Source organism: Chaetomium globosum, genomic scaffold (genome assembly GCF_000143365.1).
Source record: "Chaetomium globosum CBS 148.51 scaffold_4 genomic scaffold, whole genome shotgun sequence".
NCBI lineage: Eukaryota > Fungi > Ascomycota > Sordariomycetes > Sordariales > Chaetomiaceae > Chaetomium > Chaetomium globosum.
This window is the reverse complement of record NT_165979.1, coordinates 883423-893086: the sequence shown is the minus strand read 5'-3', so window position 1 is coordinate 893086 and position 9664 is coordinate 883423. Positions and strand designations below refer to the sequence as shown.

General features: G+C 57.1%; 2 protein-coding genes across 2 annotated transcripts; one reads left to right on the top strand and one right to left on the bottom strand.

Annotated features, from left to right (window-relative positions):
* Nucleotides 1-3927: 3927 nt before the first annotated feature.
* Nucleotides 3928-4897, bottom strand: CHGG_03982 (uncharacterized protein; the record flags this gene model as incomplete). Its single annotated transcript, XM_001223195.1, has 2 exons — nt 3928-4657; nt 4866-4897. 2 exons carry the CDS (start codon nt 4895-4897, stop codon nt 3928-3930), a joined length of 762 nt encoding a protein of 253 aa, XP_001223196.1.
* Nucleotides 4898-6811: 1914 nt separating this feature from the next.
* CHGG_03981 (uncharacterized protein) lies at nt 6812-9138 on the top strand (the record flags this gene model as incomplete). The annotated part of the gene is made up of 3 exons (XM_001223194.1): nt 6812-8374; nt 8436-8897; nt 8995-9138. 3 exons carry the CDS (start codon nt 6812-6814, stop codon nt 9136-9138), a joined length of 2169 nt encoding a protein of 722 aa, XP_001223195.1.
* Nucleotides 9139-9664: the final 526 nt, after the last annotated feature.

The window sequence follows — 9664 nt, the reverse complement described above, 5'->3', positions numbered from 1 at the left end:
AAAGATAGGGCCCGAATATCGAACGCTTTCTCAACGAACAGAGGAAAAGCCGTAGCCTGCGGGAAGACCGAGTCCTCCCTTTAACCAATCTGATTTTGATGCGCGAAGAGTTGAGTTTACTGATCCTTCGCCGAGAAAAGACCTTAAAAGTTTATGAGCTGCAATCAGATCGCTCAGGTCGGAGATGAAACAGCCGTGTATCACGTATCGCAATGACTATTAGTGATCTCCCTCCCAAGCGCATTTCCCGAAGACATAAGAGGAGCAAGAATCTCGTACATATGATTACGAGGCCATACAAGGTCGCACGCCAAGAGGATAGTAAGGCTGGACCGGGACGGATGCTGCGTAAACGATACGAAGCCGAACCATTTCCACTAGATAACATGAACTGCAAAGATTACCATCAACGACCCTTAAAAGAAGTCGGAATCAGTCAGGGGATGGCTAGGACAACCACCCCCCCCCCCCCCCATTCCTCCACCTCCCCCCCCGAGCACGTGGTCCCAACCTGCACAGCCCAGAGCGCCCCTCCGTTCCCCCGACATGATCACCACGGGACTCGGAGGGCGCTGGCCCCAACCATCCCCATTGGCAACTCGTTTAACAACTTCATGGTACAACCGTTATTGTCAAGAACGGGCAGATCCTTGCCCGTTGGAGATAGATGATGCTGCGGGTGCTGCCACGGTGTGTCTTTCTTTATGAGGTTGCATCTGTTGTTGACTGTTGACCAGGTTCCCATCACACCGCACCAGTACCTGCTTGACAGCTGCAGGTCAGGGACACTTGTGAGTTCCGCGCCGTGGAATGATCGTCATCTGCGGCTCCCACCCCAGACCCAACTGGCCAAAACAGTAACCCCGGAACCATGAGGAGCCGCAGAGGGCGTTGCGCGATTGTCCCTGAGATCTGCACAATTGGAAGAGAGTTGTTAGCGTCGACATGGCCGAAGCTAATCATCACCAACTCTCGGCCTCCCCGAAGATTCGCCCGCAAGGTGGAGCGGGTTTGAAGGTCAAAGCCCACGATGCCGTTGAAAGCAAGCAATGCCGGGGTCTTGGCATGGGGTGCGTTAGTTGCGGGGAGCATCTGTTCACCATGAAAGGAAGGTGAGCCTTTGGTGCAAATGACCCTCGTCCGGCATCCCGAGTTCGACTCTGTGGTTTCCTGGGTTCGTGTGGGGCAGGTTTGTTGGCGCTGGGGTGACGGTGGAAAAGCGGTCCCCATCCCGGAGAATACTGCGGGGTGTTTTAGGAATTAATATATTGCCCCCTGGATCGAGAAACTCAGTTACGCCCAGGGAGACAGGGACTTCGATGCAGGTTTCGCCCCAAAGGCACCCTGAGGTTTGGCAGGCAATATACAATGCCATATTGGCCCCATGTGGTTGGGGGGAACGGCAGGTTTCTCTCTGCGCGCGGATTGGCAGATGCCAGTCTTGCTGATGTCGGAGCTGGGCAGTGGGGCAAAGGTAGAGCGGAGAGTTTTGGTCGGCAGCTGCCGATGGTTCCTTGTCGACCAATTGCTCGCGCCCGCAGAAGCTTCGCAAGTCGAAAAGCCACTGTTCGCTCGTCGCATCATTTCCTCTTCTAGGCTAGGTCGGGAAACAGTGCGCTCGCTGGAGTTTCATCGGGCGGGAACCCTGGTGCCGAACAATGATCGAAACCTTCTGGAAAGGTGACGGAACGCATATCCCTGCCAGATGGAAGACACGGAGGAACGGATGTGTACGCTTGCAGCTGAGCTGATGAACAAGGCTCATGGGGAACGCGATCGGCACACTAGAATCCTTTGGTGGCGGGGGGTTATGAGGCATGTTGTCACGGACCGGCGTCGGTCTCTCTTGTCCAGGCGTCGAAGCAACGCTCTGCTGTACAATCAAGGCAACACCACCACTGCGAGGGTGGTGATCTGTGGATGCCGATGAGCCTCCATTCTTGTTGATGTGCATGTTTGTCCAGAGCTACCAAAAGCTTATGTGATCCAAGTTGACTAACAAGCGAGAGGTCGGGGAGAGAGCCGCGGCAATTTCCACGCCCAGGTCAGCCCAAAGGCGGACGGGGTTTCGGGGCACGACTCCAGTTATGGGTCCTCGGTGACTGCGTTGATTGGTCATGTGTCCGTGGGCCATCAAGGGTTGTGCGTGGGACGGACAGGGAACCTAGCGAATCAGAGGCACACTGGCACCCTCAACGGGTGTGCTCGATCTTGCTTGCATGTGGAGTTTCGGACCGTCGGCCGTTGAGGGATCACGCTACGACGGCCAGGTGGCGGTAACCCCAGTTCCGCCAAGATGCCGAGAAGATCTGGTGGCGCCGAGATGGCTTCGCAGACAAAACGACGTCTGTCTTGTTCGACCCAAGCGATGATAGCTGAGCCGCCGATATCGTGTCTGAAACTGCTGGAAAGTCCCCCTCAGGATGACCGAGCCTTGAGCGGTGACAGTAGCTTGTCGACTGCCCGCACACCAAGCGGTGAGGCAAAGCCTAGGATATCCCAAGCTGGGGAGTGGGGGGTGTGGACCGGGACCCAGGCTGGATTCGTGTCACCCTGAGCGGCACTCGTGGAGGAGGGTTCCCGCGCCGTTTGTTCCGCCGGTACCAGCCATTCATGGTAGCCACAGTGCTCAGTGTGGCAGCAACTGCAACTTCCAGGAAGCCGGAGGTCCCCAATCACGACCGCAGACAATAGCAGCCCAGGAACCATGGAATTGGGTTGGAGGGAAGCGGAAGTTGGAGAGCTTATAGTTTGGCAAACAGAAACAGACCAACGAAAAAGGTTGTGGGGTACTCATTCGGGTTGGCGTTCCTCGGGCGGAAAGGAGTCCATGCTAGCGCTTGTTAGTAGGAAACGAGCCCGGAGTCGGAGGCTAGTCGGCTACATTGAGTCGCTTGTGAACTGGTCTCGCGGCGCTGCCGGTGGTTCTTAGCTCGCGGATTCGCCGCCCTTTGAGTGAGCTGGAAGAGTCGAGGTTGGTTCGATTGCAAAACAAGTCCCGATTGGAAAGCCGAGCTTGCATCGGAGGATAGCCACCGTGTTGACAGATGACACTGCATTGTGCTAGGCTGAGTTGCAGATGCAGCCGCACAGTATCATATCCCTGCGTGATTGGTTCAGGAAGTCGTATTTGTTTCAAGTCAGACCTCGTCAACTCTCAGCACTGAATAGGATGTAGGGCCAATTCTTCCGTTGTTCACCACCCTCTTCGCCGCTTTCTCGGCCGATATTTGACGACATAAGGCGCCTCGATATTGGCCTGCCGTGCGCGAACCAAACTAAAAGTCAAGCCACCGAGTACAAGCTTAAGGGGTTTGTAAATTGATTTGTACAGACCGATGTATTGGCGGTGGAAAGACTCGAGCTGAATTGAAGCCGCAGTCAGTCACCATGTCATGTGGTTCGCTCTGCCAGTCAACTGGATTTGCTGGTTGCTAATGCAATGGAGATTGCGGGGGCGAATCGCCGCCGGGATTTCCTCGTGACTGGACTGGGTCAGGCAGGTGCTCCTGCCCCTTCTGCCTTTGGGAACTAGCGGAAGTTCCGATGAACTGTTGTGGCTTGACGTGGTCAATCGGTCTGATCAAGTCGTGTTTTCCTTTCCCAAATAATACCTGCGTTATTGTGGTCTTTTGCAGCGCGTGACACTTGAAAGGCTGAATTGGAAAATTGGGGAAGCTGAGAGCGCCTTCCACGTTGACTCCGCAGTGTTGATGATGCAAAAAAAAATTCGATGCAAACCCCCCCACTACCCAAAGAGGGACCGGCTTGGCAGGAACCCACACACATCGTGCCCCTGCCGCCATCTGCCGCCCGCTCTCCGTCAACATGACCGGTTCTGAAATACTCGAAGCGACGAACTAGTTAGGTAGCCGGCAGCACTGCTCAAGACTTGAAGCACGCCGATAGGCCGGCAACAATGTTCGATCAGACAATGGAAGAATGTGGGACTGAAACCTCAACCCATCTCCTCCAAAGATCGCCCTCGAGCAGGCCTTTTTTGGGATAGTTGTCGACCACCCTGCCACCCCAACCCCCGAGGCACTCGGCAATGCTCCATGCTCCAACAAACATGGAGCTTCGCTTCGTGCTTCCGTCCCCAGACGCATCCCAGCAGGCACATGCACCACTCCAAAGGAATAACAGGCGTCTTATAGCACGGCGGATCGGAATGGTCGCGGCCATCTGCGTTGCGGGTTCCATCTGCCCAGAAACAGGAGACCAACGGCAAGCCGAAGCGACAGGGGGTCCGTCATGGTCGACATGGGCTACATGGGCTCGATGGGCTTGACATGGGCTCGACATGCACAACGGTGCAACTCCATCGCCTCGACTGCCCCAGCAATTGTCCCGATGCAGGAGTTGATGGGCGACTGAGGGATGCCCAGCTGATCCGGTTTGGCGCCGATGCCCCAACCCCAGCTTTCTGCGCTCCAGCGGTGACAAGCACCCCGCCGGTACCATGACTGATCCCATGGGGAGATGGGGTCCCCCTCTCCGCTGACGCTCCCTCTCGCTGTGAAGCCCACCCACCCCCTGGCTATCGACAAGGATGGCACAGTTCACGACCGCAAGCAACCGACGCGCCATGGCTTCTCCGCTGCTTCTGGCGCGCTCCATCGCCCGGCCCAATTTGTCAATGTTTCTAAGAGTGCGACTACATAGCATGCACCACGCAATGAAGCGCACCATTCAAAGTGGACCTCTCTTTTGGGGGCTCCAGAGCACATCAGCATCAGAAAGCGAGTTCCAGGGCAGACAAGCGTCATTAGTTATGTAGCGAGGTAGCGCTGTGCTGCATTCTGTCAGGGTTAGGCGCTTTGTTGATGCTAGGTAGGGGACTGGGGCTCTGGCAGTGCCACTACGAGAGCCGGTGGAGTTGCGGCTTCTCCACCATGACCATCGGCTGAACCCCTGCCAGAGGGGCAACCCTTGTCTGATGGTGGTGTTCGAAAGCTTGCTGGAGGGGACAAAAAGAGGCCCATATATCCTCAGCAGGCCCTTTCTGACAAGGCGGCTTCCCCAGAAATCCGCTGTCAACTCTCCCATCAGCGCTACCCGCCCCGCGTTCGCCCACCACGCTCCCCTCCCCCCATAAACGCCTCCCGTCCCGCCGACTTATATTGCCCTCGCAATATAAACTTGATACTCGATATTGTGCTGGACCAAAAACCGTCTCCCCCTGTCGCCAATCGCATCCAGTCTCATCCCCAAGCTTTCTCGCGCCTCTCCTGCTGTGCATGTCCGCCAAGCCGACCGCCAGGCTCGCAGAGAGTATCCCCCGAGGCAGGAACAGCGCCAGAAATTTACCGGTTCGTTCACTTGTTCGAAACGGGTATCCCTTGGCCCTTTTGGCGCTTCTCGCCCCCTCCGGCCCCTCTCGAGCAATATACGGCACATCGCTCTGAGGCTGAAGACCGAGGAACCAGCATCTCGCCGACGACAGGCAGCCCGGAACATCCAGGAAAACGTTTCTCAGGCTCTACGGTTTTAGGGGCTCGGAAAGGTGTTAAGAAACGGCCGACTCTGACCTCGTCTAACACCGCAGACGGGCAAGCCGTTTTCGCCTCTGATTTGTCTCCGGTATGTTCATGATTCCATCTTCCCTGCTCTCCACGTTCTGGGTGCTCGGCCAGGCTCGTTTCCCTCCCGTGTTCCCCTGCCGGTGGGTCCGTTGTCCATCCAGGCACGCCCCCCTCCCCTTTTTTTTCGCCCCCCCAGACCCCACCATCCGGTGCTGCAGCCATCGTGCAGCAGGCCGTGCCGCCCTCACTCACATCCGCGCGGATCGCCGCCCACTGTTTTGGTGTCCGTCAATGCTATCCCAGCAAAACTCATCAATGCTCATGCCTGTCACTGACCTTACCCCAGAAGGAAGCTCACTTCGGTCCGTCCGACTGCCGTTCTCCAATCCTGGACCCGGCAACTCACCAACGGAGCGGGTCGATTATAGATATCCCCCACCTCCCCATCATCGCCGTCGACGGGCTCTCACCTGTCGTCCCCGCTCTTCGAACCAGACGTACCATCGCTTCAACCAACTGCCCGCACTCGCTCGAAGCCGGCCGTCTCCATATGTTCTAATTCACGGTCTTGACGACCTTGCTAGTAGCTAATTATACACCGCCACCCTTCCTTCACGACCACATCCACCTCGAGTCAAGATGTTGTCAAACCCACTCCACCGTTTCTCACCCTACCACATTCCGTCGAACACGCTGATGTCCAACGGGCATGTTCCGGCTGGCCACCTTCACGCGGCCGGGCTCGACTCGCTCGCTCCCGGTTCCCACTACGCGCTCCAACAGCTCCAACAACACGTCAGCGTTCATAACCCGCACCTCGCCCGGGCTGGGCCTCAACCAAAGCACAGGCAACATCCATATGGGCCCGCTTTTATAGTTGCCTGGGCAGCGGGACCGATTACGGAGGAGGATCAGCATGTCTTTGTGATCAGTGCAACCCAACTAAGGACGAAAAGGGACGTCTATCATCTCTGTTCTCTATTTCATTGGTGAGACCAGATCTCGTCCTCCGAAGCGTCGCACCTCTAACGTTCAGCAGAGTTTCAATGGGCTGCGAGTACATCGCGAACGCAAGAAGCGCGGCAAGGCATCTCGAAAAGACCTAGCGCAACAAGCCGCCGCCCAAGCCGCTGCCGCCGCCGGCCCAGAATGGCCAAAAGTCTGAGAACACGGCAAGCGAGAATGGCCAGTCTACGGAGAGCCGGAGCGACACACCAAGCAGCACCAAGCCAATCTTGACGTTGAACACAGATCAGCCAGCAGCCTCAGACAAGAGTATGACCGACATGTCGGAGGAGCAGCTCAGGGGACAAAGGACAGGAAGTATTGAGACCTTGGGTGATATGAGCGCCCATCCGGGACACATGACGAGCCATCCCAGCGCTCTTGACAGAGATCACCTCGACAGCCCGACAGCATTGGACCTCAACGGATACGGATCCGTGCATCCATCATACGAACGCCAGATGAGCGCGCACATGATGGGCGGTCCGCCACACGGGCCCTACGGTCACGGCCCCAATCAGGGCAACATGTCCAACTATCCCGATCTGCCGTATGCTCTCCAGACACAGAGCCCGACCGGCTACTCGGCCAATCCCGCCAATGGCTTCCGCCTCGCAAACAGCCCCCTCAGTGCTTATCCGATGGGTGGAGAGGCCGCATCCCCCGGTGGATGGATGAACATGTCATCTCCGCCGCCCCAGTTCGCTTCGCATGTCCCGCAAAACGGCTACAACCACTCGCACCTCCGCTATCCCGTGTTGGAACCCCTGATTCCCCACCTCGGCAACATCATCCCCCTTCCTCTTGCATGCGATCTCATTGACCTCTATTTCGCAAGCTCATCCTCAGCCCAAATGCACCCAATGTCCCCCTACGTTCTGGGATTCGTCTTCCGAAAGCGGTCTTTCCTACACCAGAGCAAGCCCCGACAGTGCCAACCGGCGCTCCTGGCAAGCATGCTGTGGGTTGCTGCACAGACAAGCGATGCCCCCTTCCTGACCAGCGTCCCCTCGGCGCGTGGCAAAATCTGCCAAAAGCTTCTAGAACTGACCGTCAGCCTCCTCAAGCCGCTAATCCACACGCCCTCAGAAGAGGCGTCGCCCGTTTCGAGCCCCATCGTGGATGGCGTTGCTCTGGGCGGTCTTGGCGTCGCTCTCCCCGGGTCCATCAGCATGGAAGCCCTCACCAGCGAATCCGGCGCTTTCGGCGCGGCCGGTACTCTTGACGACGTGATCACCTATATTCACTTGGCGACGGTCGTGTCGGCTAGTGAGTACAAGGGAGCGAGTCTGCGATGGTGGAACGCCGCATGGTCGCTCGCCCGCGAGCTCAAGCTGGGCCGCGAACTGCCTCAGAACGCACCAGCCAGCCGCCAAGGCGGGTCGGCAGACATCGACGACGAAAACAACGGCTCGGAGATGGGCATCCCCGGTGTCATCACCGAGGAAGAACGGGAGGAGAGGCGGCGTATTTGGTGGCTGGTCTACATTGTTGACCGCCATCTTGCGCTCTGCTACAATCGCCCGCTGTTCCTACTCGACATCGAATGCGAGGGCCTCTTCCAACCCATGGACGACACCGACTACCAGAACGGCAACTTCCACGCCTACACGGACCCGAATGTCCTCGCCTCAGACCCTGAGGCGGGTCAAAACCGGGCGCGTGGGCCTTCGTTCGTGTGCACCGGACACAGCATCTTCGGCTATTTCCTGCCTCTGATGACTATTCTTGGCGAGATAGTGGACCTCAATCACGCGAGGAACCACCCCCGCTTCGGCGTTGGGTTCCGCTCTTCTCGTGAGTGGGATGACCAGACGTCCGAAATCACCCTGCCACTTGGACATGTACGAGCAGAGCTTGAAAAAGTTTGAACAACGCCACCTCAGCCTCAACGCGCAAGCGCAGGCCGCCGACGAGAAGGCTGCCGAGGCAGCGGGCGTTCCGACAGCAAACGACCTACCCGGCACACCGTCAGGGCACAGCGTCCACAGCGCGCACACCAGCTCGAGCCGTATGACCGAGAGCGACATCCAGACGCGCATCGTTATGGCGTACGGCACGCACGTCATGCACGTGCTGCACATCCTCCTCACGGGCAAATGGGACCCCATCAATCTCCTCGACGACAACGACCTCTGGATCAGCAGCCAGGGCTTCATCACAGCGACGGGCCACGCCGTCAGTGCCGCCGAGGCCATCAGCAACATCCTCGAGTATGACCCGGGCCTCGAGTTCATGCCCTTCTTCTTCGGCATCTACCTGCTCCAGGGCTCGTTCCTGCTGCTCCTCATCGCCGACAAGCTGCAGCTCGAGGCCTCGCCCAGCGTGGTCAAGGCCTGCGAGACCATCATCCGCGCTCACGAGGGCGTGTGTGGTCACGCTCAACACCGAGTATCAGGGTAGGGTTCCCCCTCTCTTTTCCTCAAGATTGCATTTAAATGAGATGCTAAACGCCCCGCCACAGCGTAACTTTAGTAGAGTCATGCGCAGCGCTCTCGCACAAGTGCGGGGCCGCGTCCCTGAGGACCTCGGCGAGCAGCACCAGCGCCGGAGGGAGCTCCTGGCGCTGTACCGGTGGACGGGCGATGGAACTGGCCTGGCACTTTGAAGTGGCTGGTTATGTTTCACCCCTCTTGTTCTTCCTGGTGTGAATATCTTTTCATCTAGGCTCGATTTCCTACCCCCCCTCCCTTTTTTCCTTTTTCCTTTACCGTATACGGCGGGTCAGCTGGTCGGTGTCTCAACCTTACTTTCCTTCGGCTGGTTTTGCTTTTTTCTGGTTGGCGTTCAAAGGCCTTATCTTTTACTCAAGGGAGGGTGTTCACACAAAGGTTTCCAAAACCGAAGGTACAGGGGCTGGTTCTAGCGGATAGGGTATCCGGACAGGCGGTTTTGGAGATTCCTTATTACGGGAGAGAGTTTAGGCGGGATGAGCGGAACATGCAGAAGACAAAAAATGACTGACATCCAGAAGACATCGTAACGACGAACCAGACAGCACTGAGGCCCATCCATGACAGTTGTTTGAGGGATCTGTATATACAACAGATGAGCATAGAGAATGAGATTACAGAGCAAGATTGAAATATAACAAAAACATAAGTATTAAAAATACCAGAGAATCAAGTTCCATA